Source organism: Archocentrus centrarchus, chromosome 5, assembly GCF_007364275.1.
Source record: "Archocentrus centrarchus isolate MPI-CPG fArcCen1 chromosome 5, fArcCen1, whole genome shotgun sequence".
NCBI lineage: Eukaryota > Metazoa > Chordata > Actinopteri > Cichliformes > Cichlidae > Archocentrus > Archocentrus centrarchus.
Window position 1 is genome coordinate 16407924 of NC_044350.1, and position 17365 is coordinate 16425288.

General features: G+C 40.8%; 1 protein-coding gene across 3 annotated transcripts in view; it reads right to left on the minus strand.

Annotated features, from left to right (window-relative positions):
• dip2bb (disco-interacting protein 2 homolog Bb) overlaps positions 1–17365 on the minus strand; it is a 46547-nt gene that overhangs the window by 9731 nt on the left and 19451 nt on the right. The window contains exons 3-26 of one of the 3 annotated variants that reach the window (XM_030728823.1): positions 16455–16607; positions 12024–12149; positions 11618–11944; positions 10948–11097; positions 10756–10761; positions 10189–10308; positions 9067–9264; positions 8751–8842; positions 7957–8067; positions 7737–7860; positions 6725–6834; positions 6498–6600; positions 6302–6366; positions 5895–5988; positions 5690–5809; positions 5478–5592; positions 5021–5160; positions 3495–3631; positions 3294–3374; positions 3063–3190; positions 2704–2818; positions 2328–2529; positions 744–856; positions 276–299 (exon numbers count right to left, since the gene is read on the minus strand). In XM_030728823.1, coding sequence (XP_030584683.1) covers positions 276–299; positions 744–856; positions 2328–2529; positions 2704–2818; positions 3063–3190; positions 3294–3374; positions 3495–3631; positions 5021–5160; positions 5478–5592; positions 5690–5809; positions 5895–5988; positions 6302–6366; positions 6498–6600; positions 6725–6834; positions 7737–7860; positions 7957–8067; positions 8751–8842; positions 9067–9264; positions 10189–10308; positions 10756–10761; positions 10948–11097; positions 11618–11944; positions 12024–12149; positions 16455–16607 — 2954 coding nt within the window. Of the gene's footprint in view, positions 1–275; positions 300–743; positions 857–2327; positions 2530–2703; positions 2819–3062; positions 3191–3293; positions 3375–3494; positions 3632–5020; positions 5161–5477; positions 5593–5689; positions 5810–5894; positions 5989–6301; positions 6367–6497; positions 6601–6724; positions 6835–7736; positions 7861–7956; positions 8068–8750; positions 8843–9066; positions 9265–10188; positions 10309–10743; positions 10762–10947; positions 11098–11617; positions 11945–12023; positions 12150–16454; positions 16608–17365 lie in introns of all 3 variants that reach the window. The other 2 variants (XM_030728822.1, XM_030728824.1) reach the window with 2 other exon arrangements.

The following is a 17365-nucleotide window of genomic DNA, read 5'->3' on the forward strand; positions in this document are numbered from 1 at the left end:
TACCGTCTGACAGCAGTCTGACATAAATGATCTGAACATGAATTTATACCACATACGCTGAGCCAATCTAGCTCTTAAAATAATGAACAATAACTAGGGATATTTATGGAAGGTGCTTATCTTGTAAAAAAAAAAAACAAAAACATGCAAATTCTTGCTTATGTCAGAATTGAACAAAAGCACACAAACTAAAAACCACAATACAATACAGATTAGAGCATGACCAGAATAAAACAAGGGTGGGGGAACATGCCAGAGAGGGTCATGATTCTTACCATCACAGTGGGCCACATACAGAGCTACATCCAGAGAGTGACGAGAGAAGAGAGAGAAAAGAGCCCAGATTTTTCTATAAAACTTAGCTCTGGCTGAGGTAGAGCCATTGTTACAGTGCTAGCGGAAACTCTTCAAACCTCAGTATTTACTATTTTAGCACACTTGGAGCACTGCTGTTAATCACATGCACAGGTTTCCCGCAGCTCTTTTGATAACAGGAATGCAGTTAAAAAGACTACGGTCACACTGCACGCATCAGAGCCGAATTCTGATTTAGTGCTCACATTGATTCATCCATTCACATTTTCCTTTATTACAGTTTCCATCTAAAGTGCAGTAGGTGCTAAAAGATTTTGGCCCAGTGACAAAGGGAATGAAGAGAGGCAAATAATATGGCCACTTCTGCCAGCAGTGTGAATGCAGCCTAAGTTATCAGATTTAGAGTTCAATGCTCAAAGTTATACTACCTTTCGGACCAGATCCTGGTCTTCGATCAGGCCGAGGTCTCTCCCTGCAGCCTGGGCAATCCTCTTCCCTGCCACCAGGTTTCCCACCATGACAGATGCAGGACCTACACCAACTACAAGACAAAACAGTCCGAAAGGAAAAAAAAAGGACGAGAAGAATTGAGAGAAAAAAAGTAGAAGGAAAAGGTAAAGACAGGGAGGAAGACATAACAAGGACAATTCACAATAAAACAACCTTTCACACATTTCACTTTATCAGCTTTAATTTTACACCAAATAACAAAAATGTGACCAGGTGAGAAGTCCCACTCGGTTAGATGTAGCTCTGTTAAAGCACATAGATTGCCAAACTTTTCCATACCCAGGACAAAAAAGGAAAGGATTATTCATTTTCCAAATTCAGAAATTCATTTGTGCGTGTTACATAACACACACACACACACACACACAAAACAACTACATTGCACTACTATGCAAAAGTCTTCTTTCTATATGTTTTACTTCCAAGATGCCAGACTTGTAACTAAGACCACTTTTTTAAAGTGTTCTTGAGCAATAGTTCTCCAGCTTTCTGAAGGTCTTTCAAAGTTGTTCACTGAAGCCTCATCAGAAACGGTCTCAGTGGAAGGGCAGCTGTCAAGTAGCCATTCTTAAAGTGTCAATGTCAAATTACACAAAAAATGGAATGAAAATCAGTGGCGGCAGATCTTACGAAGCGATGAATCCAAATTTGAAATTTTTGGTTCAAATTGTCGTCAATATGTACAACGGTGGTCAGGAGAGAGGTACAACAGTGAGTGTCTACAGCCATCTGTAAAACACAGTGGAGGCTCTGTCATGGTTTGGGGTTGTATTTCAGCCAGTGATGTTGGAGATCTTGTCAAAATTGATGAAATTATGCAAGTAGATTTTAGATTTTGAGTCACCAAAAGAATACCATCTGGAAAGCATGACAGTGATCTCAAACATGCTGCCAATGCAGTAAAAGCATACTTAGATAGAAAAACACAATGGAACACTATCAGTCAACGACTGGCCTCAAAACAGCCCGGACCTCAACATTATTGAAGCAGTGTGGGATCATCTTTATAGAGAATGCAACAAAAGGCAGTAACATCCAAAGAAGAGCTTTAAATGTCCTTCAAGAAGCCCGGAGAACTCTTCCTGCAGACTACTTGAAACCTGCCTCAGAGAGTTCAGGCTGTGCTGAAGAATAAAGGTGGTCACACCAAATATAGAAGTTCAAGCTGGTTAGAATTGTACAAACTCTGTTTTTGCCTTATATAGTTATGTTTGCATGTTTCAATAAATTTCTGCACCTATTTCCCATTTTCCTAGCAAAATATAAAGCAATGAGGGGTGACTTAAGACTTTTGGAGAGTACTGTATGTATGTATATATATATATATATATATATATGACTGCACAACAAAGCCAGAAGTTTCTTTCAACTACATCAATACACTTACTGCACTGGACTGCATTTAATAATGTCTGCAAAAATCGTGCATCACATTGATGGGCATTGTTCTCAAAATAAATTTTTAGTAATTTTATACATTAGTTTGCATCAGACAGATGTACCTGGCTGCTTCTGGCGGGGCTTGGGCAGGTTGGTGACACAGGTATGGGGACACATCAGGATGTTGCAGGGGTGCAGACTGCCATCTAAGAAAAACTGCTTCGTGTCAGAAATGTGGATGCCACCCAGGGGTGTTTTAGGTAAGGTGTTTGCCGGGACCAGAGCCAGGCAGTAGAGCCCCACTTGGTGGATGCTATCAATAGCCTACAGATGAAAGCAAACACTGAGATCAGCTTTGCTGGGTAATACTGGCACACTGTGAATATACTCTACATGACAAATTATTTTTATTAAAGAATCTCCAAACCCTTCTTAAGACCTTTCTATATCGCAGACACACTGAATGGCGTGTTATTCAAACGCTGTGTCTGAATTTACCTGAAGCACCCGGCTCATCCACTGGAAGCTGTCCTCCTCGCTGGCATCGGGCCTCTGCTCTGCTACAATTACAACCCTCTCATCATAGAACACTGTGACTGAAAATACAGCGATCCTGACACACACACGGACACACAAACATACTGACGATTATCTAGAACATATGGAAGTCAAACACAAAATAAACCGTTCAAAAGGAGACCAAAGATGGAAACACTATTTCAATAATACCTTCAGTTGTCAGTGTGGGGCCTGCTGTGTTTCCTCTAAACCACTAGATGTCAGTAGTGATAAATAACACTTGACCCACCTAAGATTTATTTTTTTTTTTTAAACCAGGAAGAAGAATTTCTCCTCACCTGCCACGATACACAGTCTTGACTGGCTCCACAGCAAGAGCTGTGGCCACCAGGTCATCAGCGTTGTGTCTCCGCCCACTCACCATCAGCAGACCTTCGATCTTCCCCACCACAAAGATGAGACTGCCCTGTACGGAGCAGGTGAGGCACAGCAGGGTCGTTATACTGTTAGTGAAAGACAAATGGTTTCAGGTTACCACTGAAGCACTCTGATAAAAGAGTCCTACTTACTGGGCCAACAAACCCCAGGAGTCCTGACCGCACAAATGGAATCTCTCCAATGGGAACTCCATTAGCATTAACCGGTATCACCTGGGCGCGATGACACAAAGAACGACAAAATACACAAAAACAGAGTCAGTTTTAACTGTTTCGCTTATAGCAGATTGCAGCAGCACGCGCAGTCTGAGGATTCATGTTCTGTTTTCGCACCTCAAAGGTGTTTTTAGTGAGTCCAGGCAGGCCGTAGTACATGGTGCCTCCTGCACGGGAGTTGATAATTATCTCTCCAATCTCATCTGTTTTACACAACTGAGGCGGTCCATCTGGCCTGACAATACACATCAGAGCTGTAAAGACAGACAGACAACATTAAGAAAATATGGACTTCTTAATTTAAAATAATTCACTTGACATTTCAGGTAGGTTTACATGTACCTGCCTGCAACTTCTTCCTTCTGGAAAATGAAGTTTATATCAAAAATACCCAGGAGGTGAACTTTGTCTTGGAAACATAATTTTAGAAGTCCCATTTTCATTCTGTGTTGCATACATTTTTTTCTCATATACACATTTTCTGTTATTTTAGCTGTTCAAAACATATTCACGTTACAGTTATAGACTGAATATAGGCATAAAGTTCACACTTTCATCTTAAATTTGAAGGGGTTTAAAAATAAGAGAGAATTAACTGTTGAAGAATTACAACAATCTGAAAGTCCCCTATCTGAGGCTCACAAATATAAATGGACAAATTAACACAGTAATATAAGTGTTCATTTTAAATACTTTGTTAAGGATCCTTTGCAGGAAATTGGCTGGCATGATATCAGGAAGCACATGGATAACACCAAAGAATGGATTTCCTTCTTTGCGGTTTCTTTGCCAGGCCTTTACTGCAGTTGTTGTTATATTTTGTGGGTCTTTTTGCCTTCAGTTATGCCTTTCTTTACCTCCAAAATCTCCTGAATTGCTTTATTCTATTTTATTAATCTGAGCTCAAAGTACGGCTTCATATATCTACTTAAACAGTAGTGATCCAGCGCCAGTGGAAACCACACGTTCATGCATCATACTGCCTCCAGTGTCTAATCTGTGGTTTCTACTGCTTATGAGCACCTTGTAATCAAACCTCTGTATTTGCTTTTGTCTTCTTTTTATTACAGACTTGGATAATGATATGTTTGCCTCCTGGAGAACTGATAAGGGTTTTTTTTCTTTATGATGGAAAGGCTCTCGTGATCACTGACATTGGTAATCCAGGCCTTTTTATGCTGACAAGTTTAACAGTGAATTATTTTTTTCCGCTCATAATGTAACAAAGTGATTTTGCCACTGCTAACGTTCCTGCTATCTCTTTGGTGAATATTCACCTGCACTGAGAGCTCCTTTATTATAATGAAAAGGCCCAGGTAATGTCCATGAAACTGCTTTTATGTGAATTGTCTAATTTCATATATGAACAGGGTACTGTTTATTAAAATGGCTACAATTTCTCAATTGTTGTTAATATTTTAGTTTGACTCCTAAGTGAAAACAACCTTACTACACATTTCTCAGTGTTTTCGCTAACGTTTGTTTATAGAGCTTAATTTCCAGCCACATACTTGTAGGTCATACATGCTGTTTAAGCAGCCAACTCTCCTCCTCTTGTATGTGAGATTTGCCCAAAAGCACCTTCCAGTCATGTGTTTTTCACGTTTTTGTTTTGAGTCACGCAGCTTTCATTCTACCCTCACCTCCGGGCATGACATGCCCCACATCTTGTACAGTCAGAGCGGAGTTCTTGTCTTCCGTGTTTACCCTGATGACACCGTGGCTCAAACCGCCCATGGAAAGGATGGCACGGGCAGGGAGAGGTGCACCAGGGACTCCGGGTCTACACAAGTAGACAGTTCAATCAAACACGGATGTTTCCATGCTGTCTGTTAGCCATCTGCCCTCCCACTTATGAACAACATCACATAAAATAGTGTAAATCTTCAAATATCTGGCTGGATCTGTAAATAGTGACAGTGTGTCATGCCTTTATCTTTAGCTGCTTTTGTTAATCATGATCCTGTCTTATGGACTTATTGGAGTGAAATAGAGATTGTGAAGGTGACTTTTGTGAGACATGAATGAAAGAGTTGGCTTTCATCTACTTGTGGTTTTGTTGTTATGATTAAGCACAGTGAACACGGGTCAGGGAGATACCTTCGTATAGCTACTGTCATGGCCTCAGGAGATGTGGCACAGGGGCAGATCACCTCAGGCTTCAGCCCGTGGGACTGAAACTTGCTCAGGAAGGCATCGCAGGAAGACACTGACCCTGGACAGCAAAAGTGAGGCAATTCAATATGTGACATCTAATTTGGGTTGTTGGAAAAGACTTAATTTTACAAAGCTGTGGCTCAGGACCTACTCACAGGGATTAGCACCATCAGCAACAATGAGCATTCGTAATGAAGCCAGGCTGGTGTCTCTCTGCTCCCGATGAGCCATCATGGCCCAGTGCAGATCGCGGCACTTCACCAAAGCTACGCGAGCTGCACAACAGCAAGAATTACATGGAGTATTATAAACTAAATCCTAATACACTTTATCTCAAGGTAAAAGAAAAAGATAATTTACCTTTATGGATGTGGACCCTCTGCACCCAGGAGAGAGGACAGGCTTTCATCACTGCATAGGGAACGCTGATAGTGTGTATCCTGTTCATTACAGCCTGGAACCAAACAACCTGATTACTTGAGGTAGCAAATACAAAAATTGTAAGGGGATTTTTTTCCCATCTTGACAAACAACCCACACAGTAAGAGACCATTTTTGTGGTGATTTTGTAAAAATAACATGATTCTTTTAATTTATCATTTTCCCTTTATTGGAGAACTTACAGTTCAGATATACCACAGGCAGGAATTAAGAAAATTGTATAAGAACATAATACCTTAAGCACTCATTCACATCCAGTGTGCTATTTATTACCATCACCTAATTGTATCTGCAGCATTGAATCAGGGGTACACAATAACACTCACTGTGAGAACTCCATGCCATAAGCCCATGTCCTTTTTGAAGTCCAAGACATTTACTAAAGTTTCCCCTAAAGAAGGAAATGCAAAGACACAAGTGAGTTTAGCTAAGTGTAAACAATGTACACTGCAAAGTGGCCTGAGGCACGACTTAAAGAAACCTTTGTGTAATGGATGATGAAAATACTACAATACTACTCACCCTCACAATAGTTGCAGGCCTGGGTCAGTGCTTGGCAGTGGGTTAACATGGCCACTTTAGACACAGCCACGCCCACCACTGTACCCTCCTTATTCGCTTTATACTACACAGAGATGAAGCAAGAGATGAGCCACAACACCGCAACTAAAATGACGCCTTTAAATATTTTTTGTTATCGTGGCAGGAAACAAAAAAGGCAGGAAAAAAAAAAAGTCCCACTGTGTTACCTCTATATATGCAGGGTCAGTGTTAGCAGTGGGAATGTGTGGCTGCCAGTCTTTGGATGGTTTGGTGAGATACTTTGAGTCTGTTATCACCCACTTCATTCGAGGCCAGCCTGTCAGAGACAGGGAAGTCATACATCACACAACAAGAAACATTTAATTTCTTAAATAAAACTCAACAACAATTTTTAAACACAGGTGTTCTAAATGTGTCCTAAACTGAAACACTATGTGTTTCACTTTAACAGTATTTCATTAAAGAGCAAGATATTTTTCTCATCGTATCTAACTAAAACCACAATTCCAGAAAAATTGGGATGCCGTGAAAAATGTAAATAAAAATTCACAATAGTACATAAAAATCACATGAAAAGGCTGGAAGAGTAAGTGGTACTACAAACAAACAGCAGGTTAAAGCTCTATCATACAAAGAAGATGCCATATTTGAACATGATCCAGAATCACTGTCCTCTTCTTTGGGCCAAAGCTCTTCTGGAATGCGCTGAGGTAAAGTGGAAAACTGTTCTGTAGTCAGATGAATCAAAATTTGGAAAATCTTTTTTTTTTTTTTTTTGAAAACATGGATGCCACATCCTCTGGAACAAAGAGGAACAGAACCATCTGGATTGTTTTCAAAAAGCCTGCATCTCTGATGGTATGGGGATGCATTTAGTGTATTTGAAATTGGCAACTTATACATCTGGAAAGGCACCATCAATGCTGAAAGGTATATACAGGTTTTAGAGCAACATATGCTCCCATCCAGACGGTGTCTTTTTTCAGGGAAGGCCTCGCATATTTCAGCAGGACAATGCTACACCACATGCTGCATCTATTACAACAGCAATGTTCTACAGTGAATAAAATATGGTTTAATGAGATTTGCAAGTCATTGCATTCTGTTTTTATTGACATTTTACACAGCGTCGCAACTTTTAGACAATTAGACAAAGCATTGTTTTGTTTTGCTTTTAACAACAGAAGAATATCCACATTCAGGACAGAGCTTGCTGACCTTTAAATTGTAGTATTTCACCAGTGGGGGTCTTGGGTAGGCCTTTCAAGCAGATCTCACTGGTCAGAGCCAGGCCAACACCACAGCTACCGAGCAGAAAGCCCACCTGGCTGATACCTGCATCCTAAACACAGCACATACAGGACAACAACAAAAAAAGCACTCAGAGGTTTGAACATGAAAAAAAAAAATCTACATTTTCCTTTGATGGTTTTCATACCTTGCGAGACAGCGGCACCTCAATAGGTACAGGTATAACTTCAGCCAGGAGGCAACCATAAAAGGCCACCCAGAACATCCCAGGGTCACTGTTGGGGTACACCAGCGCCACCTACCAAGGCAATTAGTTGGACATGAACAGCAAGGCATTTTCTGAGGCTTATGGAGATGTCATGTAGTAATGTGGCAGTGAGGTATTTTCTGCAGTGGATTTGATTAGCACCTGGCTGCTACTTACCCTCTCACTTCCTATGGAAGCAGGAAGGTTGTACTTAGTTTTTCCACACACTGCTTCGGCATCTGTTTAATATTTATTCTTTATTTATTATTTCTTTGGTCATTTTGGGGGGAAATTTAGTTAGAAAGATGTTGACATTTAGAAAAGGCCATGTAAAATGGGTAGGTGTAATAAGCTAAAGCTTCAGCTTGTACCTTTTCGGTCAGTAATTTGTGTTCTTCCCATTTAATTCAGTTCTTTGTCATCAACATTTATTTTTATGGGCATTTCTTATTTTTTTTTTATTTTGTTAAAAAATTGTTAATAATGAGTGAAATAAAAACATTATCATTATCATTCCTGCTTTCCACAGAGGCAGCAGCTATTAATCATGTTGTAATCAGTATTCATTGCAAATATACAGGTTAAAATGAACTATTTGCTGTAAACACTCAAGAATGTATCTATAATTTTTGTCTTTCCCTGTACAAAACAAATTTGCTAGGGTGACACAACCTTTGTTGTACATTTTCTGTATGTGTGTGTATAAGTGTTTTTTTCTGTCTGTGTGCTCTTACTCTGTCTCCTGGTTTGAGGATTTGCTCGTTTTTAGTGCCCAGTTTGTTCAGAAGGGTATACGCCAGCTTCACACTGCGACTCCACAGCTTCCCTAACAGACAGATGGTGGATTGGGGGGAAGGAAGTTAGCACCTTCAAAAAAAAAATCATGTCACAGAGTTCACCCCTTTTTTTTTTTTTACTATCACCAGGTCTCAAAATAATATAAATACTATTACTGTTCAGTCATCACTTTCAGTATTTTATGACATTAAATAACATATCAGTTTACTGACTTGATGCCATACACATTCTTCTTTGACTCTTGTGTCTCACCATAAGTCAGTGTATAGAGTGGTTTGCCTGTGATATCAAGAGCAGTGAGGGCAGGGCTCTTCCCCTGAGTGGCCCCCCAGCGAGCCAGTGCTGCTTGCAGTGCTGGGGGCCAGTTACTGACCACTCCCAAAGGCTCCCCTTTCACTGGGATGATCTGACGGCCCTCTGGCTTGGGTGTGTTGGGGTCTGGCTGGGGCACTGTGAAAGGGAGACAGCAGGATGCTTTTGGGTATGTTAGAGACTAATGAGCTCTAATCTTACCTGCTATTTTAATTTACAAAATATATATAAATATTAAAGAAGCGACACCCCTATTTTCTTATTTTAAAATATAATTTTATCAGCTTTACAGCAAACAAATTCATGGAATCCAAATGATCTCATATACAAATATTTTTTTTTTTTTTACTTTGCTCCCAAGACTCCAAATTTCTAACCAAATATTAGTAACACTCATAGCTTTTCACCTTTTGTAAGTGAGTTGTGATTTATTGCTGATTTATTGATCTGCAAGGTTGTGAAAAATGGTTCATTTGCACAGCTCTCACCACATACGGTTCAGTTCCCGGTAGTTATGTCAAAGCAAGAAAATAACACAGAGCAGATTGCCACTTACCAGCAGCAGTTCCCTCAATAAGCATTAGCTTTGATTCCTGGGTACACAGAGTGTTTACGAGCAGCAACATACAGGCATTCAGTGAGTGCCTCCTTGGAGCTTTCCTCTTTATAAAACTGTGCCGTTAGATTTGTTTGTTTCACAACAACCAGCTTCCTGGGTGTGAGGCATTTAGGAGGCATCTGTGATATGTAACACTAAAATAACCTGCATCACACTCTCCGTACATGGGAACTACACTAGTTAATTACAACTTATAAACCGTTTACAAAGTGAGACTTATTAGAAGTACCTAAATGTGCTTTTCTAAAACAGGGAAGTGTTCACAAATAATCAAGAATGTATTTTTTGGAATCCTACATCTGACTATTTATCTTATTATTATTAAATGCTGGAGCAAGAATTGGGCAGAAATGTTTTTATGTGTATTTTGTGACAGTCAAACAGTCTACCTTTAAATCTACTTCACTGCATTGGAGGTTTCCATGTTTCATGCATCAACGTACCTTCTACGATCTCCTCCGAGTCATCGGTGAAGAACTCACTGAGCGGGGGCCTCTTAGGTCTCTTTAGGGTGTTCAGCAGCTGCTGGATCTTAGTGGAAACCCTGCTGCTCACAGGAACTCCTACAGGCAGGGCGAAGGTGGAGAGGGACAGCAGCAGGGATAAATACACAGTCACAGACCCCATGGCTCTAACAAACAGTGACAGAACATTAGAACATTGTTTATACTTCTTACCATCACATAGTCTGCTGTTTTTCATTCCATAACTTGTTTTTTAGTAAAAATGTAATTAACTGTAAATGCACTATCTTAAATCAGTTGGACTGAAAAGCAGCAGCACGGGCAGGTGGCATCCACACAAGGAAAACAGAGTGAGAACCGGGATAAAGTTTTTTTTTTTGGTTTGGATCACACATGAGGATTCATTTTGTGCGTGTAGACATTGGTTTTGTTTCATTTCCTTCTAAAATAACTCATTACAGACAGCAGGGAGAGTACGAGCACATCGGCAAACACAGAAGGCCGGGGACATTATAGATTAAGGAGTTTCCTTACTCTGGATATTACCTCTTCCTATCAGCCGGTCAAAAAACATTCGAGAGAATGAAAAAAAAAAAAAAAAATCAGGAAGAAAAAAAACAACTTTGATTAATAAAAGGTCACAGCTGGCAGTCAACACTTATTTGAAGAAAGAGAAATCAGACTCTTGCAAAGGCACGTCAAATTTTTAAAAAATTAATTATGTGGAGCATCCATTACCGTCCGCAGTCTCCATCATGCTCGAGCGGCTCTGTCCTCGGCTCATCCCCCGGACGACAGCGTTGGAGGGCAGGTCCACCCGCGGGCCTCTGGCCGGAGGGGCCACAGCTGTCACATCTGGAGGAGGTGCACTATTCTCTGAGGGGGCTGCTGCAGGGAAAGCAGTGGGATGTCCTCAAGTTTTAATAGGATTATTGTACCATAGCTGTAATTTTCAGTAGTCTTTTAAACACGAGCCAGAGGTACTGCTTATTCAAAACACTGAGAAATTTGAAAAACACACATGCATTAGCAAATACAAATGCAAAAGACCCAGCAGAAATTACAGAGAAGTTCAGACTATTATTACCTATACACATGAAATATATTTGTAAGTGAAACACTGCTCACTACTGAAATATAGTTATCAAATCTATGCTGGATTTATGTACTCTACCATACAATATTAGACTACATTAAAGCTACTTCTACAGCCTTATGTAAATTGGCCAATCATATGATCTAAACCTTTTACCTGTGTTTGGAGGCCTCACAATATTAAAGCTGCTTTTCCTCTGGTTAAATAATTGATAAGTCTACTAGCCCAAGCTTTAACGTACTTGATGATCCACAACATTTGCACAGAAAAATCTCCGCAGCCACTGTAACATCAGGATACTGCATGCCTCACCAATGCGACTATGAGCCAGCATGTCTGTCACAGCTGCAGTGCGGGTCTGCTCATGCGGCTGGTGATGAGGTTGGTACTGTGGTTGGTGGTGAGGCTGATAAAGAGGCTGGTACTGCGGTTTGTACTGAGGCAGAGGTTGGCTCTGAGGCTGTGGCTTGGCCTCCTGGGAGAGGGTGGAAGAGGCCGAGGAGGAGGTGGAGGAGCCCTGGATGGAGTGGTTGACCCAAGACTCTGGGCTCTGCAGGTTGGGGCTGACCTGAGGCTGAGGAGCAACCACTGATGACTGTCTGCGCACGGACGTCTCATCTTCAGAGCCAGACGAGGAGTCTTGAGTGCAAGAAAACAAAATATAAATATCTGTAATTGTTAAGTAAAAGCCCAACGTTAATGCTTTCACGCATCCTACCTGGTGGAGTGCGAGTTTCAATGGGTGACTGCACGTATGTGGACCGCCGTTTGGTAGGCATGGGGAGTGCCATTTTCTCTTCCTTATGTTTAGCCAAGGCAGCTTGTACTGCCTCAGTATGGATATCTGCATAGACAGAAACACATTTGGTTCAGGTAGACATTAGTCCCAGTAATTCAGAGCAGCAAAACAAAGAAGGGCACAAAGAAAAAAGCTGTTAACATTCTTTCAAAATGACTCGACAATGTAGATTGTGCTTCCTATCCCCATTTATGGTCTTTTTTCCATTAACGAGAGATTTTTGCTGTCCAAAGCTGTTTATTTTTCTTTATATAAAGGTTTATTCAACAACTTCAAAGAGTCACTGCTGCCTGAATAATATTTTCATATGTTACTATTTCCATAGGGGATCCCAACTGAGAAGCCTAGTCCTCTAAATGAGATTTTGGGGCACAGTAACTAACTTTAGGCCCTGGTACCTCCGGAGAGGGGGGGAAGGGGGGGGGGGGGTCTCAGGATAAAGAAAAAGTGAGAAGGAGAAGAATAACAAATATCTAACCAAGCACATTTTTGCTTGCAAAATAATGATGAAAAACATTACTCTGTTTTAACTGATGACGGTATTTTTTGAAAGCAGCAGTGCACTGTTATTTCTGTGAGTAATATTTTAAACTTGAAGAAAGGATGCAGGTGAGACGCCCGAAGAAATCCTTACAGGAAGACAGCAATTTCTCATTGAAACGGGGAACAGAGAGGAGAGAACAAAGCTGCATATTAGCCCACTCACATGCCTACACGCGCAAATGCACACCGTAATAAATGCAGAGATACTTTCGCTTGATGACACCCACAGGCGCATTAAAAAGGCACCGCGTAAACAGACACACATTTAGACCACGTAACGGAACGTGCGCGACAAAAGATGACTTGGTGAATTTTCTCTTCTCATCAACTCTGGGGCATCATTTTATGCTGAAACATCAACAAGATTTAAATAAATCATAAAGTACAGCTCATTTCACAGCAACAGTGGGGACCATAATTACATAACTGCCATTCTGTTTAACAGATTGTTCTCGGCTAAATCATCCTCTCTCATAATGTGCATCCCCTCACCGCAGCGTCAGGAGAGATGACTCCTTACACATGTCCGGGAGGATGAAGGAGGTTTCCACGGTGATGGGCACAGCGGGGTAAGTGGCAGCTTGCAGTGTGTGGAGTTTTACTCCAGCTCCAATCAACACTGACATGTGGGCAGCTGACCTTTACTTAGTTTTATCTTTGATACATGCCGGTTTGACTTATCTTCTTCATCTGAATGAGTGTACAAAACATAAAGTGTAATCATAGAGAGAGCAGCTCCAGAAAGGAATCAGCAGTGTGCTTAAGTGATCTCAGTAGTGGCAGGCTGTTTAAGAGGTGTAATAACTGGAGGAAGCCAGAGGCAATTAAATTGCTCTGCAGTCTTTGACATGATAACCACGTTACTATTATTTTTTTTTCCTGTTCCTCACCACTGCACTTTTATATTATTCTTACAGTATTTTTAACTCTTCTAATTAGAAATCTCTGGCTTGCCGTTTTCCAACACCATTACTCTGAGGATGACAAGATCATTTTCTCTGGCAAGTCAGGTCATAACTTTGGTCTGGATAGAAATCCTTCATCGGTTTTTGGATGAACTGACATTATAACACCTACTGAATTTAGTGATCTCCTACTTTTCCTCTCAAGCCACGATTAGAAACTTATTGCCTTTTTTTTTAAAGCCAGCAGCATTATTATGAAATATCCATGTACCTCAGGATGAAATGCAGTAATTTTGGTGATACCCTGGTTTTCATTAGGTCAAAATTTCAATGGGATACCCCGCAAAACCGGTGGCCTCAGCTTTACTTTGTGTTTTGCACATCAGCAAATGTTATCCTTGTGAAAGATAATTAACATGCTAGCCTAAGTGATGAGCATTGTCAATACAAGCATGCTAGCCTGCTACAATTAGCATTCTGCTAAACAGACACCATAAACTCACTACAATTTGCAAAAGTCAGGAATAGAAACATTTTGTATACATTCTGTGTTGAAATGTATTCCCAATAATCAGTATATTTACCTTCAACCTTTTTTATTGATTTTCCCAAAACTCGGGGTTAAGCAAATACTATATGGACAAAGTATTGGGCCACACAAGCTTTGAATTCAGGTGTTTTTAGTTCCACGGCCACAGGTGTTTAAAATCAAACACCTAGCCATGCAGTCTGCCTTTGTAAGCATTTGCGAAAGAATGGGTCACTCTAAAGAGCTCACTGAATTTGAGTGTGGGACTCCAGGACGCCACCATTACAACAATTTCTTTCCTCCTAGATATTCCACCATCAACTTTAAGTGGAATTACTGCAAAGCAGAAGAGTGTTTAGTAATCACAGCAACTTAGCGGCAAAGTGGTAGACCATGTAAAGTTACAAAACTGGATCACCCAGTGAGGTTCACGGTGCACAAAGGTTTCCGATGCTCTGCTGACTTAACTACAGAATTCCAAACTTCTGCTGGCACTGACATCAGCACAAAAACTGTGCACTGGGAGCTTCATGGCATGGGTTTTCATAGCTTCCACAGCTGAGGAGCTGCTGTAGGTATAATGTATTGGTGGCCCACAACTTCATGTAAAAGGAACCCCTGTCCACTGTGACACTTTGTTTTAATCTGATCCTGCAATATAAAATTAGTTCAGGAGTACCATCTGCCATTCAGCTCGGTTATATTTTACACATTTTCCCCACAATATCTCTCAATTTAACCACTTTGCCAGTGAACATTTTTATACAAGAAATCATTTCATATGTGGGCGACTTTAGAGAGTATGAAAAACGTTGTAGAGCAAAGCACAACGATTCTGGGAGCCTGTTCGATGCACTAAATATGGTATCCAAATTGAAGGTTTTGAACCATAGAAGCAAAAAGTGGCTGTGAAACAGGAAGTAAGAGCTGTCTTATAAATAATACAGACAAATGTATGGGTGTCTCAAATCTAAATTTAAAGCCCAATTTAAACTACTGAATGTCTTATAAAAAAGCAACAGCTGAATTCATAAGGGAGAAGTGCTGCCAAATTTGACTGTCAGTAAGTATAATGATCATAGCCTGACTAAATCTGACCACACAACATAACAATGCCATATTTTTAAGTTAGTACACAAATATGAACACAAACTTTTGGCTCTTCCAATAGTTGGATTCGTATCTCTCATGCAATACCATCAAGTAAACATTGAGACAAAGCTTTATTTCTTAACATAGAGCTTTTGTCGCAATTTCAATTTAGCCTCTACTGTGCCTTTTCTGTTTTTATTTTTTTTTAGCTCTAAACCTTCTGAATCCTCTGACTAGATTAAACAAAAATAATGTATGTTGCTACTGCTAGTCAGATTTTTCTATAAAGCTGAAATGTTTTTAGACAGTCCTCCACCAGACTCCAGTCTGATAGACAGACTTTAGATTAGTCAGCCTGGCATTTAGCATGCTGCAGAGGCTGAGAAGCTTTTTGAGAAAAGAACCAGCAGGGTGTGGGTCAGCCCACAGGGAGATGCTTTTAGAGTCCAGTCAGTGAACAAACACTAGTTATACCCTCCGCACGTGCTTCAGGCTTTTTTGCCTCGTCTTTACGTGAAAAGGGAACGACTATCTCTGAACAGGCGAGGGGGGCCTACGGGTACATCTTTCACCATCTTACAGTGCTGTGATTGCAGCCGTTCCCCAACTCTCTGTGAATGACACTCGTGCCCATTGATCAATGGTCATGACAATTTGCATATTAATGATCATGAAGCTGACCTCTCGGCCCATTCTCAGGCAGTGGTGGTAGTTTCGGTCATTATGCAAATGTACTGTTTATAAGGTTTGGGAAACCTGCAGTCAGCTGACACTGAGGAAGTCACCTGGATGAGTGACAAATCGTTTTTCCCACTGAAAGCACTACGTCCAGATAAACAGAACCAACTTTCTGGGATATTTACTCCTTTTTGCAAGCATCGTGATTTCTTAGTTTTTTTTTTGTTTTTTTTTAACCCCCCCACATCAGTACTCCCCTGCTCTTCTCACACATAGCCAGTCACTAATGTCACTCTGCTGTCTGAGAAGGGGTCCTCACTGAGGGGGGTTTCCAGCTGCAGCACTGCACTGCTGTCTGTCTCTCTCAAACATGTGCACACATACACATGGACAGACACACACATTCCCCACACACATCTCTTTAATTGGTCCCTTTGAAACAGCCCAGTCACCAAGCTTAAAAACAGTAGGATCGTTTCAGCTCTTAAAACTTGTTAGATTAAGCTGTATTGCTGCTGTGACTGGTGCATCAGAGGGGCTTTACATTTGAGGAACAACTGAAGTGGGATGAAGAACGTTTTCGGCGTTGGATTTCTCGCTCACCTGATCTGTAGCGGTCATCCCTGGTTCCTCCACTACGATGCGTTCTGCGGGAGCGACGCTCACGATACCGGGATGAACTGGAGGGTGGAGGGGGATGGCCAGAGGAACTAGGAGGAGGAGGAGGAGGCTGTACATCATTTTTAGGGGGTGGTGCTGTAAAAGAAACACAAAAAATGTGCGTTATTACAAAAACAACAACAACAACAAAAAATCCCAAAGCTTTTCTACAAACACTGTTTCAATATGCAGAAGACTTCAGCAAGAACAGCCCTTGAATATCTACTGACCTTCACTGGTTTAACATCTTACCAGGCTGCAAACACTGCGGCACCCTGTTGGCATCAAAGGTAAACTAAGCTTGGAATTTATCTAGACTTTATAACTTTTAAGAAGCAAAAAGATGGATGCTGTTGATAAACAAATTACTTTAACACTGCTTTTGCAATTTCTTTATACTTTAACATTCTACCTGTTATAATAATAACATTTTTAATAGTTCTATCGAGGTTCTACTTTTTTCATTGTTTTTAATTTAACAACTTTTTAATATTCTAACTTAGAATATGTGTCCCTGAGCCCAGTGGGACATATGGCTGTAAGTTTTCTCCACTTGCCACAGTGCCCCACATGTCCCATCTCTTCCAGGTCTGCCATTGCTGCCCTCTGCCAGGTGATCTTAGGCCTGACCCTCTTTCACCAACCTGGAGTTCTCTCACTGGGCATTTTAGCCGCCTCATCTTTATTTTGAGAGACAAGTTCTTACAGCCTGTTGTCTTGTACAAGTCCTTACTAGAGATCAGTAGATGTTGCAGATCCTTGTTGTAAAAGGTGTTGATTTTGTTCATGTTGCTCTGCACTACACTCCAAGACTCAGAGCCATATATCAGTACTAACTTAACATTGTTATTGTA